Source organism: Agelaius phoeniceus, chromosome 2, assembly GCF_051311805.1.
Source record: "Agelaius phoeniceus isolate bAgePho1 chromosome 2, bAgePho1.hap1, whole genome shotgun sequence".
In the NCBI taxonomy this organism is placed as follows: Eukaryota; Metazoa; Chordata; class Aves; order Passeriformes; family Icteridae; genus Agelaius; species Agelaius phoeniceus.
The window spans coordinates 31,439,807-31,460,626 of NC_135266.1; the positions used below are offsets into that span (position 1 = coordinate 31,439,807).

The window sequence follows — 20,820 nt, forward strand, 5'->3', positions numbered from 1 at the left end:
TTTAGAAAAGAAAAAAATACTATTTAAATCTCCTTTAGGTGATTTATTTCCACTATAGAAAAAAAATGCAGCAGAGAATTAGAAAGAAGGCCCAGATATTCAGGGGCCAGGCACATATGAGAGAGTAAAGAAACCAGGAGAATGGGTTGCAGTAGGGAAAGTGGTATAAGAGATCCCTTACAACATTATACACTTTAGAATCGTTACCCCCACCATTCTGGTGCAGAACTGAGAGGAACCTGAAGCAATATACCTAAAGCATGCGAAAAAAGGTGTGTGGGAAGTTGTACAGTAAGGCAGAGGTTGGTTACATTTACAGTGGAAGTATCCTTGACTCCAATTTTCAAATTTTCCTGCTTCCAACTCTGTAAGTAAACAACAGGCACTCAGATTCCATTACAGTGTAAAGATGAAGACAAGTAGTTCTGAGAGACATCAGAAAAGAATGGGAAAAAAAAAATAATCTATTCTGGAGCAGGATCAAATGCTGAGGATTCCCAGGTTAGTTCTATTTAAGATGGTAAATGAGAAATTTTCCCTTTTTATCTTTTCACACCTGAGCTTTGCCTGTCAAAAGGAAAAAAGGAAAAAAAAAAGAAAAAAAAAACCTCAGAAGGAAGAGCCCCTTGTGGGACACTCCAAAGCTTATTTTTCATGTCACGTACCTGGGACATAGAAGACCCAGTGTCAAAATGCAGGAAGAATGACAGGGTACACACAACAGTGGCATCATCACTGCTAAAATACAGCCAGTGTTGGGGTGCACATAAAAGATGTAGAAACCCAAGAGGCAGTTCAGAAGACACATTAAAACTGAGAAAACAAAGTTTTTTAAAGAGAGGCTTAGGGGATTGTCCAGTTTGGTGCTGAATGGGTTAAGAGATCATTGTGTACATGGAAACAGAGCTGATAATTTGCAGATTACATGCAGTTTTGCTGGCTCTGGACCAACAGAATCCAAAAGATAGCACTGAAGTTAGGAAGATTCAATCTTGAAACTGTGAAACACCATTTTTTTTCTAATTATAGACGATAGACATAGAACAGGATGAGAAGAACAATAAGGAAGATAAATAGTGTTGAAGAATTTCTATATGGCTATTTGTCCTTTTTAGAAGGAATAAAATAAGATACATTTTAAAAGTAATTTGGATTCTTTCAGAAGTGGCATGATTGGTGGAAAACAGACATTGCAGATTGTGTGCATTGCAGGATTACTCCTGGCCTTGAAATCCACAAAATCTGAAGCCCCTTGTTTACCATTTTCCTTCCTAAGCCCTGAGAGACCAAGAGGTTTTGTACTGCTGGTACTGCCTGTAACTCCTGCAGTTTACAACCACTACAGCCTTGCATTTAAAACAGTATCCATAAACAGATCTCAAGCTGCAGGACTTTGTCTGGTCCCACATGGATATCAAGAAGAGAGGGCTGTTCTCCAGCACACAGTTACTTCAGCTGAAGGTTCAGCTTCAGGAGAGAGCACAAGGAGGTTACTTTCCTCTGAAAAATCAGGCTGGCCATTGCTGAATGTGAGACCATGGATGAAATGGACTAGAAAAGCTTGGTTTCTTAGACTTCTTTCTCACAGCCCAAGCACTAAATCAGTCACTTGGGAGAGGTGGAGTTTTTTCCCAGGTCAAATGGTAAGGAACCAGTGACTGAATTCCCTCCAGCTCCTGGAATTTTAACTACTAAAATAATTTTTAAATTATAAAATAATTTATCCAGTCTCCATTACTGCTGGCACCTGAATTTCTCCTGTTTTGTAAATACAGTGCTTGCACAAGGTAGTGGGGTCTCTCCTCAAGCAATGAAATTCTTTAGCGTAAGCACAGTATACCAGAGAGAGTCTTAGTGATTCCAGGCATACAAGAGACCCCACTAAATGATCAAATGGCCCCTTCTGGGGTTCTCTGGGGAATCCTTCAGCTATGAAAACCACCAATCTAATCTACATGGGCAGTCTCTCTGACCTTGTGAATGCTGCCATGTTTGGACCAAGGGGAACAGCTCCACAAGGAGCAATCATGAGCAAGATTTTTGAGCCTAGTGGTTAAAATACCCACCTGAGCTGCAGATCCTCAGATTCACATCCCTGTGGATGCCAGGCTGAGCAGATTTGCACAATCTTGCAAGTCCTAGGGGAATGACATTTGTCATTAGAGGGAGGAGAGTGGGAGGAAATCTTTCTGATTTTCTTCATCACAAGAAATTCCAGCCTAAACTTTACAAAGAGTCCCGCAGCACTTTTTTTTTTCTGAATTCCCAGGATTTCTGTGAAAAGTTTCCATTTCACCTAATGTTTTTCTAATCAGTCCCTATGCCAGGGTGTTGAAAAGGCTGTTTCAAGTCTGTTCTGTAGCATTGCTTCATCATAACATCAGACTAGGCTGACTGGGTTTATTACTTCATGAGATGCAATTTCATCACTTTCTTTACATTTCTTTCTTTTCATTTTGTAGTCTTATATAAATTGTATGCATTGTGAATTACTCTTTCCTTTCCAGAATTCATCAAAAGCTGCCCAGAACCCATCTCCTTGGGGTGCCAGTGGAAAGTAAGTTGCACAGAATCTTATATCAGATTGGCAGTTGGAAATTGTGTATTTTTATCTGTGGTATGTTCTGATACTGTTGTGTGTTTAATCCCAACACTTTTAAAATAACTTCATTAACACTGGTTTCTAGGAGCACAGGAACCCCATCACCTATGTCCCCTAGCCCTTCTCCAGTCAGTTCTGTAGGATCCCAGGGGAGCACGGGGGCCCCTTCCCCATCTCCTATCATCAGCATCCCGCAGCGCATTCATCAGATGGCCGCCAACCACGTCAGCATCACCAACAGCATCCTGCACAGCTATGACTACTGGGAGATGGCTGACAACCTGGCCAAGGAAAACAGAGGTGAGCAAGGCAAGGCAGTGGACTATTCTAGAAGACTGTCACATGATTTGGATCAGGAAAATAACTACTTTGATATGAAACCTGTCTGCAAAGTAGGACTGCAGACATTATTTCTTTTTTCAGTCTGCTCCTAGTTTGTTCCAAAACAGCCCAAAAAGGCAATTTTGATAGCTGCCTTGCTCAGAAGAGCTGAGCCAGCACTTGTGACAGACAGGTCACAGACTTGGCTGTAAGTAGCACTTCCTGCCATCTGTGCATTCTAGAGAGGAAGGTTTGTGGGAGCTAAGACATCTTCCTGCCCCCAAAGTCATGGAGCTGCATGGGATGTGTTTAGCCAGACCAAGTCAAAAAGCAGGAGCACACCTCCTTTCTGCAGAAGGAATGAACAGCCCCTGGCCCTCCCCCATCCGTAGCAGACACAGATTGGAACAAGGTCACAGCAGCAGACTTCTCTCAGGTGAACTGGTTTCCATGAGCAAATGCCTCAGCATCTGACTTGATGGTGAAGTATTCCTTAGTCTTCAGGCTAATTTGTGTATTTAAGGCAGGGACATGGGCAAGATCCAAGTGAAAACAAGGTCACCTAAGTGAAGGTATGTAGATATGAGTTGGGGGGCTCATCTCCCATTGCAGTTGATGGAACTTAGTTCAATGCAAACAGCAGTTCAGAGTGCTGTTTAGTACACCCTGAAAGGGAGACAGGGATACAATTCACTGAGGTATCCTTACCTAAACTGCCACTCCAGAACTCTCCTGCACATCCTCTGTTAGATCTGCCAGTCCAGGCTGTACGTATCAACTCCCTGAGAGCATCTCAAATGGGCACTACATGCCACTGAGTAGACAACAGAATTGTCCCTATCCATGGCACAGGGTTGGAACTGGCTGATCTTTAAAGGTCCCTTCCGACCCAAACCATTATGTGATTCTAAGTCCTGACTGGCTAGTTAGCCAAATTACTCTTTAAGCTGGGTTGGCCATGTTGTACAGGCCTCTATTTCTCTGTCATGGTAGCTTAAATATCTAGCATATCACAAATGTGTCATTGGACACTTGTGTGTGGACTTTTTGATCTACTTGTCCTCAGTCTCAGAATAAATCTTGCCCAGAGTCTGTTTGCTTTATCAAGACTCAATGGAAATTAATGAAAAGCAAAGCTGAAGAACTCACTGCTTTGTTCGTTAAAAAGAAAATTGTTGTGCATCAGCCTGTAACATCATGAACCACGAGGCTTTAAAATTAATCTCCCCAGCACTAAACTTTCATTCCCATGGAATGTTCAGCCTGACTCAATTTGCAAGAGAATAAAATCTGTTAAAGAGTGACAAGTAGCAAATAAAGATTCACTCTTCTGATGCTGAATCCCTGCACTTTTTTTTCCCTGCAGATTTTTTTAACGACTTGGATGCATTGATGGGACCTATCACCTTGCACAGCAGTATGGAGCATTTAGTCCAGTACACTCAACAAGGACTTCACTGGGTGCGGAATAGTGCTCACTTGTCATAATGACTGTGTGCCATTCACATGGACAGTATCCCTTTCATGGATAATTCAGTTATTCTGGACACTGTGCTACAGAAATAGTCAGCTACAGCATTGATCCAAACAAAGGTGAATATTTCTTCAATACTGAGCAAAATTCTTCTGAGTGTAGACATGTATGTGCACAGAGGTACAATATACAATGATGTCTCTTCAGAATGAATTGTTCTGTATCACTCTCCAAACATTTTCACACACTAGAAATACTATAAAGAACTGATCTTAATGCACAAACATACCCTTTCTATTCTTGTATTGAAAAACTCAGAAACCAAAATCTTATGGGTTGATTGAACCAAGTGCAATAAGCACAGATCCCTATTCAGGAAAGCTCACAATAGATTCTTAACTTTAAGCTTGTACTGAAAGCCTGATGACTTCAGCAGAGCTTAAGCACATACACAAGGGCTTTCCTGAACTGGAATGAATGAGGGCAAATCATAGACATGGAGAATTTTTACTACGAGCATGGACACGTCACAGAAGTTTCCATATTAATTGTGCCATCTCCCTGTTACTTCTCCACTGGAGCACAGAGAGGAGGTGTGTAGTCCACATTAAGTTGGAGAAAGACAGCATTCCTTCATGTGCAATAAGTTTCAACAAATTGCATGCATTTCTTTATCTCCTGTCTTTTTAAATAACTTTATGTCTCATTCAGCTCCTCACCAACAGTGCGACCTACAGTATCAAGCAAAAGGAAGGCCTAAAAACAGATATGCTGGTAGGAAGAACTTAAAAGAGATGGTGCAAAATTGCATTCTGTTACTGACAGTAAATAGATAAGGAAAAAATATGGCAAACAGTAATCCACTTAGGAAGGAAAATGTGTTAATTTCGGCTGCACACACACACAGACAGATATTTATAACAGTTGTTGGCTTTGCATGGGAAGGCTTCATCCTGCAGATTTCGCTTTCATATACTGTTATCTTTTTCATCTAGCAGAAGCTTGCAACATTTTCTTCCAGGCTGTATGGGAGCATTACATGCAATTTCCTTTATCTGGGAAGCTGAGTTTGCTGCTCATCAGGCTAAGAACTGTTTCCTATCATAATCCTCTCACTCTTCATGCATAATCCTCAACTAGGCTTTAGCGTTTCTTGATTTATGGGATGTTTTCAGTTCTTGTTGACAGGCTGTGTTTTTCATGCCAGAGAATTAATCCCACAATAATTAGAGTTTAATTTGGGTCAGATGAGGTCAAGGCCAGTTCATATCAACTGCGCTTGCACTCAGTGCATTTTTGTTCATTTTCAGTGGTTTTCACATATTTAGGGGTTTTTTTCTGTATTGGAAATATTTTCTTTTGCAATCAGATTTGCTGCCTTTACTCAAATCAGCAGCTCCAGTAACTTTCAATTGACTGCTCTTGTCTGAGGCATTAGTTGAACCCTTTTACTGTTATTTTCTAATCTAATTTGCTTACATATTAAGAAATTGTGAGTACAAAACATACTTTCAATAGAAGATACAAGTAGAAGTAGCCACTGATACAAATGGTTGATCAATTGGTACTTGCTGCCTTTATTTTTCCATCCCCCATTTTTGAAGAGCTGCATTTTGAAGAAAAGATACCAAACAATATGGCACAATTTCTCAGTCAAATGTCTTTGGTAGCACAGACTTCATGTACCCCATGGTAAAGAGTGGGCTTATGAGCACACTGAGCCCCACATAGCTGTGTTTTTCTCACCATAACTCCAGCTATTGCTCAGACTCAGCATTCACTGTGTTCTCTGAAGCAGCCACTAAGGAACTGCTCAGCCCCAAGCCATCCTGGGCCAACAATTTTGTGCCCATCGGTGCTCAGATACTTCCCCCCAGGAGAATGCCTGTGGCTGTGGCCACCTCATAGTACAGACTTGAGTGTTATAAAGTGGCTGGCTTTAGGAGAGAACATGTACTTGCCTTTAAATGACAAAATACGTGACCTCTGAGTCCTGCTGTCACCCTTAGCCCTGGCTGTCACCCACCCCAGAAGGAACACAATTTGTTTCGTCTCAAGTATCGTGGAGAACTCGATCGGTGCCTTTCTGTTTATCACTTGCCTGATCTCCAGCCGTGGAAGGAAGTCTGTCAGGATTTGCTAGACTAGTAGCAATGGATTCTGTCAGCTGCTTCAATGCCATCCACAGGTACTGCAGGATTTCTCCTCAGATCAGGAAAGTGAAACTCCAGCTAGATTAGCTTCTGTTTTCTTTGACGGTGCCTATGATGTTTATCTTCAGATAAGTTTGGGGGTTTGGGAGCCCTTTCTGATATTTAATGTTGAGAAATTTTAGAAGTAACATATATTACTTGCCTTAAATGGAGTTTAGTTTTATTGCACATGTGGCATTTGAGTTTCAAATATGGAACTTTGAAGCATGTTTATTTTACTAAGATCAGGATATTTTTCTTAATCATGATGAACTCTTTGTACGGATATAATATGTCAAGAAACTTCAAAGAAATGCAAGAATTAATGGCGTTTTGTTGTAACATTTCCAAGTACTAAGCATCTCTGTAGATGATTGTCCTTTCCTGTACATTGCTCTCATATTGAGTTATCTCAGCTAAAATACCTATTGCTTCCATGGAAATCTTACTGATTTTTAGTTTTTGTGCTGGCGTCATCTGTGTTGTCTGATGAGCACACTGAGCCTTAATTTCTGGTGGTGCAACAGGATGAGTGGATTAAAGGGTTTGGCCTTCTCTCCATAGGGTTTCTCGCAGCTAAAATGTTTTAGCAAGGTTGTTTAGAATACTCTTCTGTGCAGGCTGTTTGCTCGGTAGGGTCGCTGCTGATTGGATGTCTGAATGTGGCATGGTGACAACAAATACTTAATTTCATCTTCTTAGGGACTGGTCTGCAAAAGTGCATGTGACTTCAGGTCTGGTCCAGTTAAGCATATGCACCACTTGAAGAACCTGAATAGTCTTAGGCATATCACACTGTGGGTCAAAGATGCTCTGTGTGTTTTGGATGGGACCATAGGAGGCTATCCTTTTTTGCAGTTCCATGAAACACACTGACTTATTTTAATCTGCTGTGAAAGTCCAAGAACATGCAGGCTTCTTTAGTCATAGCAACATTCAGATTCAATTTTGGAAAAGTTAGAAGTCATTCTGTACAAATCCAGAAGGATTATGCCTGGAGAAAGAAGTCTGCTTACAAACAGAGGCTCCTGAATCAGTAAGAGCTCATACAGCAATGGGAATGGATGCAAAGGAACTGTGTATTGCAGGTGGGCTTGACAAATCCAGAACAGCCTATAGGATTCTCACAGGCAGCAAGATCATACAGAGCCCTTGGCCTTAAACCTTTATAGTATGGCATGGTGGCATGACTGTCAGGTAAGAACAAAGCATATGCAGAGGTTCAAGTGTGGTCAAAAGACAGGCATAATCCTTCCTGTCATGTGGCAGGATACCCAAACCCCTTGTTTGCCTATTTCTTTTGTTCAAATAACAGAGCTCCAAAGGAAGAGATTAGAGTGAACAGAAGACCTTAGGTAAAGGAGGTTAAGAGGATCAAGCCCTAAGTGTAGATACAAACACATATGTATATACTGTAAATCTAAATAGTAATAAAAGTCACTCAGCATGAAGGATATTACTAGTGCCTACCATTGATCATCAAGTACTCATCACTGAGCAGCCATATCACCTAAGAAGTGCAGCAGCTGTTGTCAAAATAATTTGTGTAGCTAATTAATTTATATGAAATGCACCTTTGGGACTGTGCCATAGTATCTCTTTTGTAATACAAATGTTCTAACATTTTTCATGGCTACTGTTTCAAATCTGAAATGTCAGGATATCTTTTCTGCCCCAGATGAGAACATACACTTAGACCTGGCTAATCTGTACTTAGTTTATCTACCCAAGAGACTTTAGTAGTCACCAGCCTTAATGCATGTACAGTATGTACAGTATGCTATTCACTGACTTAGTTGTAGGTTTTAATCCAAATGAAATTGGAATTTTCAAAATGATTTGGATTAATGGCATCTGCCTAGATATCCCATAGATGTGACATTAAATGATTCATGATTTTAAGCAAGAAAGTTTGAATTTTATGTAAATAACAGTGGATGAATTCCTTGATCTTTTTACAAGACGATTTTTTTAAAATTAAAAGATTGTCAAAGCAATAGGTTTTTTAACTCTCCTAAATTCTTGGCAGGTCGTGGGTTCATGGTAAAAGCTATATTAAGAACATCTCCTTCTGCAATATGCCTTGTCTTTACATAATCCTCTTAATGCTTAATATGTCAGAAAGAAATGCTTCTTGTCCACAGCAATGGCAACATTTCCCTCCCCCATACAGCAAGAATCCTCAAACTAAAGAATAAAATCTCCTGGCACAATAGAAATACAAACAATGCCTGAAGTAAACAGACTTGTTAAGGTAACAACAGAAGTCTGCCTGGCACAGACCTAACATGCCTCTCATTTTGTTATCTTTTGTTATCATTTACATCACATATTTGACCTCACTGTGTTTGAAACTAAAGAATTAGTCTAGTTTTCATGTCTTAAAAATGCCTGGTTGGTCTGATCAGTATCATAATTAGAACTGTTACATTAGGTTATGTGCTGTGCACCAAGGCCTGGGAAGGCATGTAACCATAGATAAATTTGTCAGAATGCACTCAGAAAAGCATTTGGATGATCTTATGTCTGGTATGTCTCAAAAAATGTGGAACTATGTCTCTGAGCCAATATTGTTAGCATGAAAAGTTAGCTACTTTACCATCTCTCACAAACCTGCCATTTGCCCTCAAAAGGCCAAGCCTCCATTTCCAGCATCACTGGCCCCAAGCTGTAAATTGCTCTTAAGGTTAATTAACAAACTGGGAAAGTCACTTTAGGTCCTGTTTGTGCTAAGCTGACTAAAGCTACACGAGGAAAACACTAAGATTTAGAGCATCCATTGGTCTTTCAATAGGCTATGGTTTTCTTCAGTGAGATGGGTGAGATCCAGCTCGGGCTATTTCTTCAAGTAATTCCTCTGCCTCCACTTGCTGTCTAGTCCTGTTGCTCTTGGTAGCCCACAAGTATGCTTGACTTTCAGAGGTGTTTCATACTTTGGCAGCCCAAGCTACCTTTCCAATGGGGTGCTGGAACACGGAGCAAGTAACTCACAGGTTGCATAAAGGGCCTGGCTTTTGCCCCCAAAACCAGCAACAAATACACCAAAGCTCCTTCACTTTTGCAATTTGTGTAGCTTGAATTTCACACACTGCAGCTTGAAGCCCAGCCTTGTCCCTGCTGCTCTCAGAGGATTCCAGAAGGTCCAAGGAAAACAACAGAACTGGGGGTGGTGGAAAAAGGGATTTCCTCTGTCCCATGGCACTTAGTCATTTCTGGGAGCAAATACAGTGAACAGCATGAATGATAAGGCAGTCAGGTCTCATGTTTCTCATATGTACTAACACAGGGATACTTAACATTTATCTGCCTCATAGGGCTTTATGAGAATTAATTAATGTTTGCAAATCACTTTGTATCCTCAGAAGGAAAGTGCTGTTGAAGAGCTATGGAAAAAACTGCTAAGTACACTGGATGAATTTCACCCCTGAGTCCAGAGCTACAAGACCCACAAAATCCTTAAATACTATATAAGCTCTTGGTGTAAGCACCAGAGTGTATAAAACTTGTGCTTAGAGCCAAGGGGTGTCACAGTCTAGGTGAAATTGCCATTCCCAGAGTATCTATGACTTTGATCCTGGCAGAGAGCAAGAATCACAACAGTACATAATGGGACAAACAGCATAGATTAACAAAGTGCTGCATGGCCATCCTAAGAGTTTAAAATCTTTTTATGTCTTTCAGTTACTTTGTATATCTGCAAAAGAAATTTGTACAAAGTATGTTCCTCAAAACAGCCTCGAGTGTTCAAATAATTCATTAATCCAAATCCAGCTTCACATAACTTCAGATCAATGGAAATTTTCTTTTAGCATGATGCATTGCAGAGAACTAGTTGCTTAACAAAGCATTTGTTAAAATGCTTTTTTTTAAAACAAAGTCTGATTATGTCTGAAATATGTATCTGATTTTGATGCCCATTACCAGTAACCAAAGTGGGAAGTCAGAGATTGGTTGGGAGCACAGTGTTCTCCCACTCTGTGTGGGAGTGACCTTCCCAAATCACACCATTGTTAGACAGTATCCCCAGGGCAGACTTCCAGCTCTGTTCTGAAACATTACCCCTAGAAGTTATCAATAAAGCACTTCACCAAGGACTGAACATTGGTCAAATCAACAAAATGTTTCTAATGTGGTTCATGTTATTCAGTCAACACTAAGAAGTTCTTTCTTAGCAGTAGTTATCCTTTTCTCCTCCACGTGGCATTCTTATATGTGGAATTCTTACCCTGTCAACAGACTTGAAAGAAAACACTTCCTGAAGGAACCAGCTAGACATAGATAACATTTACCTAAGGACAGGCCCTTCTTATTCTTTTTCTCACTCCTATTTTGGAATACACCTCTATTTAAAAAAATTATATTTTCCTTTGCAGTTTAGATTTATCATAGAATCATAGAAGGGTTCAGGTTGGAAGGGACCTTGAAGATCATCTAGTTCCAACTCCACTGCAGTGGGCAGGGACATCTTTCACTAGACCAGGTTGCTCAAAGCCTCATCTAGTCTGGCCTTGAACATTTCCAGGGATGGGGCATCCACAGCTTCTTGGGGCAATCTGTTCCTATGTCTCACCACACTCAAAGTAAAGAATTTCTTCCTTAGGTCCAATCTAAATTTACTCTCTTTCAGTTGAAAACTGTTTCCCCTTGTCCTGTTACTACAGGCCCTAGTAAAGTCTTTCTCCATCTTTCTTATAAATCCCCTTTTTGTCCAAAAGGACCACAGTCACTGTAAGATCTCCCCAGAACCTTCTCTTCTCCAGGGTGAACCCCAGCTCTCACAGCCTGTCTTCATAGGAGATGTGCTCCATCCCTCTGACCATCTTCATGGCCTCCCCTGGACCTGCTCCATCAGGTCCATGCCCTTCCTGTACTGGAAACCACAGAGCTGGACACTGCACTCCAGGTGCTGTCTCACAACATCAGAGTAGAGGGGAGAATCACCTCCCTCCACCAGCTGGTCATGCTTTTTTAGCTTTCTGGGTTGCAAGGGCATGTTTCTGGCTCATGTCCAGCCTCTCATCCACCAGCACCCCCAGGTCCTTCTCAGCAGGACTGTTCTCAATCAGTGCATCCCTCATCTGTATTGATACTGGGGCTTGGACAAACACAGGGACAGGACCATGAAATTGACCTTGATGGGCCTCATGGGGTTCACATGAGGGTCCTCTCTCTCACAAGGTCCCTCTGGATGTCGAGGTACCTTCCTGCAGTTCTAGACATTTTCTTCTTCAACTCCATCTCCTGGCTTGTGACATGCAGGACAAGGGAGAGTAGAAACTGGTCACAGGAAAAAGGTGAAAGGCAGTGCAGAGCTCTCCAAGCAGTTCAGGACCTTCCTGCTTTCTTCTCATTCCCACTCCATCTGTGGGACTGGCATCCACCTTCTCTCATTATTTCCAGCAAGAAAATTCAGCATCTCCTGGCCCAATGCCTTGGCCTGACTGTGCTACCAATCCACTTGAGTGAGCTTTGCCACTTCATGGCCCTGCAGTAGAACCAGCAGGAGCTGGTGGTCTCACCTGTACAATGCCATTCCTTAGGCCATGGAGGATACACAGTCAGCCTTGTAACAATTCACTGGGATTGAATAGGAAAAGAAGGTGGAATGAGAGAGAAAAAGGATTCTGATTTAAACACAGAAGTTGGAAATCACCTCATCTTGTACTGAAGGTCTAAAATAAGCACAGTTAATCTCACCCTAGAAATTCTTGTTTGCCTCCACTGGCTAAAAGGGAGTTAGGTAATGAGCTCAGATACAGAGGTGCTATAAATCCCACCCCAGGTTTATGGTCATACCTGTTGCTTACAGGAATGCCTGATGAAATTGGTGAATATCTCAGGATGCACTGAGGCAGGATGGGGCTGAGATCATGTTGGGAGGGAGCACATATGCAGGAAAATAGGCATGTGGTAAACACATTTATTTCTCAGATGTTTCAAGCATATGTTTCAGACTTGGAGCACTCTATAATTTACTAGGCCTAATTCCAAAGTAGATCCTTGAGAACTGAATGTGCACCTTTTTCTATTAAGATTACTGAAATATCAAGAAAATACATTTTACAGTTTACTAAACAATTACAGGCGCTTTTTCCTTATGTTGCCTGGAAGAAGAGCTGGCCTCCTTTAAAAATGGAGAATTTTTTTCTGTAGATGACTAAAGAGATGAGATTAGCTATGAGCTTAAGTGAGGCCAATATTACTCTTTTTTATGGAAATTCAACAGCATTTTTCAATTAATTATGTGAAAATGGGAATTTCATCCATGATGAACAGCCTGTAGGTCACACAGAGACACCTAAAGCTTGTGGCCTGCCAGCAGAACAGTGAATGCCACAGCAGCTCCTAGGGCTGGCTTCCCTTGCTGTTGGTGGGGACAGAAAGAGCCCTGGTGTGTTGGGAGCTCCAGAGCAGCCAGGTCAAGGTGGGCTTGCAGTGCCATTGTCTCTTTCCATGGATGGTAACAGGAGGAGCAGGAGCCAAAGCAGAGGAGCCAGGCACTGTGAGAATTGCTCTCTGGGCAGTGATCCCTGGTCCTCCTGTGCAGGGGCATTGTTCTGTGCTGACCATGGCAGATGGAGACAATAGCCAGAGTAACAAATCATGGCTGCACACACTTACTGCTTTTGGCAACTCCCTGCCTTCCTGGGCATATTATCTATGGAAATCTGGACTGCAGTGGTGTCTGCTGGCCAGTGCCATGTTGCAGTAGGCATCCTACAGAGACTCTCCTTGGAGTTGCCACCTTGCAGAATTCAAAAGTAAACCACAGGGTGGATGGGTGAGGGAAAAAAATGGGTGGGGGAGGCAGTTCAGGGTGGGTGAAATAACAGGAGGCTTACACCTGTCATGACTTCTCCTGCCAGTTGCAACAAAAAATCACAGGGTTCCCTCCCCATTTCCCATACTGCACGTGGCACCAGTGGCTGAAAAGGCAGTGTGGCAATCCCAGTGTGGGATCAGCTGTTGGCTGGCAGTGCAGACAGCACAGGACAAGGTACTGGCGCATTGCAACTCTTCCCCTTCTCCCTTTTCACACAGTAAGCTCCTGAGTGAGGTTCCCTGGCCAGGTGAGGTATGCAGAGACCAGTTCATGACTAGAGTTATTTTTGTAACAAACTACAGAGGTTCATTTCCATATTTCGTTTATAGCAACAAACGTCAGTGGATTTTTTTGTAAAATTACTCAAGTGGAGATGGCTTTGTTTGCAACTCATAAAATAACACTCATGTTGCTCTCTGAGGATGTGCTACCCGAGGCCTCCCCCACCCTGCTACAGCAGTTTATCTTTCTGCTGACCATAATCCCACAGTATGTCCCCATACAGCAGGCAATATTGTTTACACAGGTTAATAAACGGAGTATTCTGTACAGTAATTTATGCTGTAAAGTATGTACATATATCACAGTAGCAGTCACAAATGCTTTAAACTGCCTTATTTACTAGATTGGCTAGCATTTCCCCCCTTGCTCCAGAATACTTTAAATTATTTTTATCTTTGCATTAGGTATTTTTTTAGTTGCTGCATTTTGACCCAATTATTGAAAAAAAGGTTTTTACAATAAATAAATATCTAAAATTTAAGTAGAAATAGCAAATTCACTGCCCATCCAACTAATATAGCTCTGATTATGATTACAAATAAATATGGTATACTCTTATCTGTGTATCATAGTATACGCCAGAAATCATATTCCACTTGTGATCAATACAAACAAGAGCTTTAGTAACTTTCACCTATTTCATTCTTCCATTGTGAGACAAAAATATAATAAAATACTTAATGTAAAATGTCCCCCGTGAGAGCCCTGGTCTTATTCCTCCCTCAGGCAAAACTCACATTGGCTTCAGTGGGAGATTTACCTAAGTACAACACAGGGACATTACAAAAATAAATATATGGCATATAAACAGTACTTGTGCTTTGTAGTCAGTCCTTTCCTCTTTAGTGAGAAACATAGGGTAAATGCTACATCTGTAATGCTCCTCTGTCTCACTCCTTCCCTTCTGCTCTACGAGTAAAAAACTGGGATTTAAAACCAATTGTATTTGTTCCATTTGCTCAAAATAAATAGAAATATTTTGGGGATCAGTTCCAAGCCAAACTAGAAAAGAAAAGAAAATGTTGCTTTTGTTTATTTTCATGTTAAATTATGTTACACAATTAAACAGGATAATGCATACAAAGGCAATGAAATTATTGATTACTTGTTTTACTGTTTGGAGATTTTGCTATGTCCACAGTTCATGTAAAACTCATGTAGCACAGTTTCTGGGATGGTGAAAAATCCTACTGTAATGTAACAGAATGAGCCTTAAGGATTTGTAAGAATAAGCACTTTTATATTAAAAAGCAAATATTAATTCATCAGTAATATTACTTTTTTAATGTGACAATAAACCATGAAATCAACATCCTTCTGTCTCAATTATGCCTCATCTGTCTCTTTCTTAAGCCTTTTTCCAAGGGAAGCAATTGCCGGGTTTTGTGTCACAGCTTTTGAATCCCATCACAGTCACCTGTGTTCCTGCCTAAGTCACACACCCTCATCCACAGTTCCTTCAGGGTGAGCTCATGAAAGCTTCATTCAAGGAAGGAGGAAAGGCTCCTTCATTACAGCACATCTCAGTAGCAGGACACCAGTTTTAACTGGGGTGTCTGGCAGAAAAAAAAAATTATGTGAAAAGAGGCAGCTCTCAGGGAAAAGGAGAGCAATCACTGCTACATTTTAGTGAGGCACTGGATGAGCACATCACCAATCCGTACTTTTCTTTATGCAGATGTAAGAAACAAGCCCCTGTCCTTAAGAGCAGTAACATCTGTAAGTAGTGCCAAAGCCAGCCATGATTTCAGCAGTTGCAGAGCAGCACTTCACAATTTACAGCCACTATTATAATAAAACCACAAGAAATACAAGTCACTCTCCAGCCTGCCTTCCCCTGTTCTCACACACGCACACAGTGTTTACCAACTATTTCCCAATTCCTATGGCTTCTTCCCATACAGGATTGCCACTTCTCAGGAATACTTACTCCATACTTGGGCCAAAACTTAAATGCTGCTTTTTTAATATGGCTGTTTTGCAAGTGGTGGAGTCTTGTGGTTCTTTTCTGCGCCATCAATACCTGTGGAGTCAGGGGCTAGACATTTTCCTAATTCTTACTGGGGAACACATATTTTTCCAGGCAGCATCTGCCAGCCAGGGCAGGTACTGGTGGAACATCTCAGGTGCAGCACAGAAAAAATGACCAAACAATGTTCTGCACTTTGATGAGTCACCACCATACAGAAACCTGTGCGTTCAATGGACTGTAATCACCACAAGCTGAAGCACATAAATGGAGAGCTTTGGTGCTGATGGTAGAGAATGGATTTCAGGAAGTGACTGTGACTCATGATGGGCTGGCACATGGCATTGCTGCTCCTGATCACTGCCAGGAGGCTGCTGCAGGGACAGGAAAACAGGCCAGGAGTGGTCTGCCCAGGCACTGGGAGATCACTTCCCCAGGCACTGCCTGCAGCAGCTGAGGAGCTGATGAACCAAATGCAGAGGGACAGTTCCCCATAGCAGTGATTCCAAGCCCACCAAGGCTCATAGTGAGCCCACTGCTATCTCCCCATCAGTGCTGGTTCAGTCCTACACACCAGATACAGGTTCTCCCAGTTAGCTTCTCCCAGTTAACAGAGCTCCTTTTTTTAGCACTGCTCCTTCCTCTGAACACCTCAGCACTTGGCTCTTAATCCTGTAAAATATTCAGAATATGCAGAATTTTACCTCCTGACTTGTTCCTCTTAAACTTCCTCTTCTCCGTGTAATTCAAGGTCAGGAAAGAAATTAGGCACCCCTGAGCTAAAGACCTGGAGGGCCCATTACAATGATGTAGTCTTACTTCCCAGGAAAACACAGGCCATAACATTTCATCAAGGGATTTCTTTATGAAAGGCTAATAACTTGATGAAGAGAAGCCTAACCTTTTATTAAGGAATCCAGTCTTAATTTAAAGACACAGAGCAATGAAGAATTTACTGCAGCTCTTCAACTCTTAAAATTCTGCCCCAGTGTTTCACTCTGAATGGTATCAAAGCTAACTGCAACATCATAGAGATTAAAAGAACCACAAACAAACAAAAAAACCCCCTCAAAACCTGAAGATGGAATATGTGTTCTGAAAGGAGAAAAACAAGGGGAAACTTAGCATTTTAGGGGAGTTTCTGTTCATAATTTGAGGAATGTATGCAAAGATAGTAATATTTGCTATTCTGAAATAAATTAGTCTGTGATCTTGTTCACTGAACATGCAAGCCCACAAGACAAAACACAAAAGGAAACATTGCAACAAGTCCAGCTGAAATGCAGGCCCTGTTGTCATACATTCACATTTGCGTCAAGCTCACATTCACAATAACATGATTCTTAAATTTTCTTTAATTTAAAAATAGGAACCAGCAGCACATCTCAATGTCCCTTAAAATGAAAGCCAGGCCACTCAACTGCCTGGATAGGGATTATTAGCTCGAAATCTCCCATCCTATAAGGAATTATAAATCAGTAGAGATGTACTGTTACAGTGTCTCCCAGGACCATTTATGCAACTCCTGTCAAGTGTGAATTTGAACTGATTTGATATTCTGTAGTCATTTTTCAAACACCAGTGTTACAAATCAGCTGTAAGAAGGTAAGGTTACATATGTCAAGAACTATGACTTGAGAGCACATATGCCTACTTGCAGTTTAAAATAATGGGGAACACAGTCCTATAGATACAGATCTTGCTTTTCCTTTTCTTTTTTTCCGGCTCCCTAGAAAAACAATTTATTATCCACACAGTGCTATGGACTGCTCATGATTTACAAATCCTTGCAGGTAAGCAGAATGAACACTAAGCACAAGGAGTACATCCATTTTGGAAAGCCACTACGGAAAGCATACCTATCTTTAAAAGATTTCCCTGAGAGATATTCCCCAGCCCTCTCACTGCTGTCATGCTTCTCAAAAAGTACTAAAACCAAGCTTTTGCAGCCATGTCTACTTAATAGTTTAGGCATTGTTAGTAGACATATAATTTCAGGTGCCTGGGATCTGGATGACTTGGATGAACCTTCACTTGAGGGAAGAGCTCCTGAATCCAGGCAGACAGCAGTGCCTAAGCAGGGCAATAATCTCCAGTCCCTACTAAATTATCAGTACCTGATGAAGAGCCCCAGACAAGACCTTCCATCCAGCTGGGTTCAGAAAAGTACATTCCTACAGGTGTTCCCCAGGATAACAAGCAAACCTCTTAGGAAAAGAGTGAACCAGGCCATAATTCCAGGTTGGGGGTTTTGGTTTTTTGTTATGGGGTTTTCTTTGCAGGCTAATACAGCAGGGGTTTTGCTACAACCTGAAAGCAAGCCTTAACATAAACAAGCACTCTCTCAGGATGAGACCCTACCTCAAGCTGCCCATTGGGATCAAGTGCTTATTTGTAATACTGGTGTTTGAAAAATGAGCAAAGAAAATCAAATCAGCAGAAACTCTCACTCCCAAGACAGGCTCCACAGTCCCAACAGCAGCCACAGTACACCCTCTGCCAAGGGCCTGGGACCTGTTACACCACACCAAGGGTCATCTGTCTTTATGTCATTCTTGCATGTCGAACACTGGCAGCAGCTAGTAGGAAAAAATTAACTAGGCTCAATGGTCCTTTAATGTGATTAATAGAGTATTACTTAGTGGCATTCTAAATTCACTGATGAACCAGAAAAAAAAAAAAAAGGAAGCTAAGAGTGATAAAAGTTCATTGAACTTCAAGGATACAAAATATAAACAGGGTGTCTGCTTCTGCAAGTGAAGACAACCTGGTCAGTCTGGATTCAGTGAATTGTTTTTATAGCTCTCTCCATGATGCTGAATGGACTAAAAGCTTAAAAACAGGTTTAGATGAGGCAGACATAATTTGTTCTTGTTTCATCAGAACATAAATTTTGACTAGGGAGGGATTTAAATATCTAAGCTTAGGTCCTCTAACTAGCTTGAGCTAATAGTTTCTAATCAAAACAAGGTATTCTTTGCTGTGTATGAAGTTATTTGAGTTAAAACACTGCAAGAGTGGAGGATTTAAGCTTAAATGTGTAAATTAGGTATACACGAAAATTTATTCTGTATTGGGTGCTTTACATCAGGCTCACAAAAATCATCATTATCATCCAGAGAAAACCAAAAGAAGAGGATAAAGCTGTCCTGTTTCCAAGCATAAGACAGGGGTAAATTGATACCCACTTCACATGCTTTCATAAAGCTCCTGCAAAAGCACGAATAGGTGCTTTGAGATGATAGAAGGCAGTTGGAACGCTGAAAGCAATCCAAAATTCTCTTCTGATCATAGATTTATAATGCATGCTTTCTGAAAATTTTACACTAAAGAAACAGAAGTGACCCAACTGCGTTTGCTTCTTCAGTTCAGCTGTTCTATTCACCTTTCATTTGCCTTACCAGTGCCAATTTAAAACATGTGGGTCAGGCACAACTGGCTCATAATGAAGAGATGACATTTGGATTTCATTGCATTTATGAAAGTATTATTAAATACTTTCATAACTATTTATGAAGAAGATTGCACTAACCGGTGTCTTCCTAATTTTTAGTGTTGCAAATTTTTCACCATCTTAGTTGCCCTCACTAAAATAACCTGGACAGATTCTAATTCCACTACAGATCCTTTTTGAGCAAGACAGTAGAAACTAAAACTTTGTGGATTTCAGCACAAAGTATCCCAACCTCAGCACTGAACCCCCTCAGCAGCATTTTCCCAGACAATATTCTTCAGATTGCTTCTGAACATCACTCAGTCAATTTCCAATTCACTCACAACTTCCTACCTGTGAAAATTATTCATTTCCAAAATTACATATTCATATGAAAGACACTTTGGTTTATCTAGCTAACACAACAAAATAGCACTGTAGTATGAAGTAGGCTCAAAAAATAAAAAACACTTGAAAGTAAATTTTTTTTTTTTTGCTTCCAGACTGCTTGGAGCTTTAGTTGTAGAAGACAGAACTGTGCAAACAGGGCCCCCATACAAAAACTATGGGCCACAAGAGCTGCACAGGAGAGACACCTTCAACTCCAGAACTCTAAGAAAGCTTTTTGCACTGTCATAACAGGACAGGAAGATCATCTATTTAACTGAGATGCAATTTAGTGCCTGGCACCCCTGACAGCCCTGGAGGTCACTGTCTAATGCTGCATGAATCATTTGTGACTTTCCAAGGAGCAATTCCCACAAGCAAGAAAGCACAGCCAGAAAATGAGTGCCTCAATACCAGAGCATTTAGCACATACAGTCAAACGTGTGTAAGGTGAAGTATTTGTGGTTCTTTTGACATGGAAGACACAAATTGGCTTTGATAGATCTACAACTGCACGTACGAACCTGGGCTGAGTGGGTTGGAAGGGATACACCTCCTGCTAAATATCAAGGAGAGCCCCACCTTCATTGTGCTGCTCGTGCTTTCAGATCCAGGTACATCTTCCAGGCATAGCATGGAATTCCAGATGACCCTGCCTTACTACTCTTCACTGCATCTGGGACATATTACCAGAAAACTAGACTTTTAGAATGTTCTGAATGACTACAAAGAGGAAATAATAGGATATATTGTAGATTGACCTGGAAAAGCTCATACTGTGAAAACAGCATGGACAGTGTGGGCAATGCATGTCAAATCTACTAATTTATGAAAAGGAAGTCATAAATAGCTTAAGGATGGCATAAAACCAGAGAGATAGCAAAAGGAAGTATTGAAAAGGCTTTTTCAATTAAGGGTAAGACCTTTCTTCTTGAAGTGGTAGAAAAAAGGGTCTAGGAAGGGGAGATAAGGTCAGGTTATCAGATAATGCAGTCTTCCTGGGTGGCAAGATATCTGCCAAATGAAATGAGACAGCATGAATGTTAGAGATGCCAGACGGGAGCTGGTTACAGTAATTAAGTAATTAAGGTCTGAGGTGCTGAGCTCAGCACCAAATGCCTAAAAAACAGTACAGACAGCTCAACCAAGACATCTGACCAGGGTACAGCTGTAACCCACACAGCTAACAAGATATTCAGCTACTCAGTCAGCACTGAATTCTCCTCTGGCATACTGTCCATGCCCCTCCCCAAGCAGAGAAGATCCTGCAGAGACAAATGGAGGTCAGAGAATGAGAATGAGCATGAGAATGAGCATGAGCATGAGCGAGTTGGGGA

The 20,820-nt window shown here is 41.2% G+C and overlaps 1 protein-coding gene across 2 annotated transcripts in view; it reads left to right on the plus strand.

The window, feature by feature from the left end:
• AFF3 (ALF transcription elongation factor 3) overlaps window positions 1-15,008 on the plus strand; it is a 329,101-nt gene extending 314,093 nt beyond the window's left edge. For both annotated transcript variants that reach the window (XM_077173416.1, XM_077173417.1), the window contains exons 19-21: window positions 2,508-2,557; window positions 2,688-2,902; window positions 4,290-15,008. In XM_077173416.1, coding sequence (XP_077029531.1) covers window positions 2,508-2,557; window positions 2,688-2,902; window positions 4,290-4,411 — 387 coding nt within the window. In that variant the 3' untranslated portion in view covers window positions 4,412-15,008. The remainder of the gene's footprint in view (window positions 1-2,507; window positions 2,558-2,687; window positions 2,903-4,289) is intronic.
• The last annotated feature ends 5,812 nt before the right edge of the window (window positions 15,009-20,820 follow it).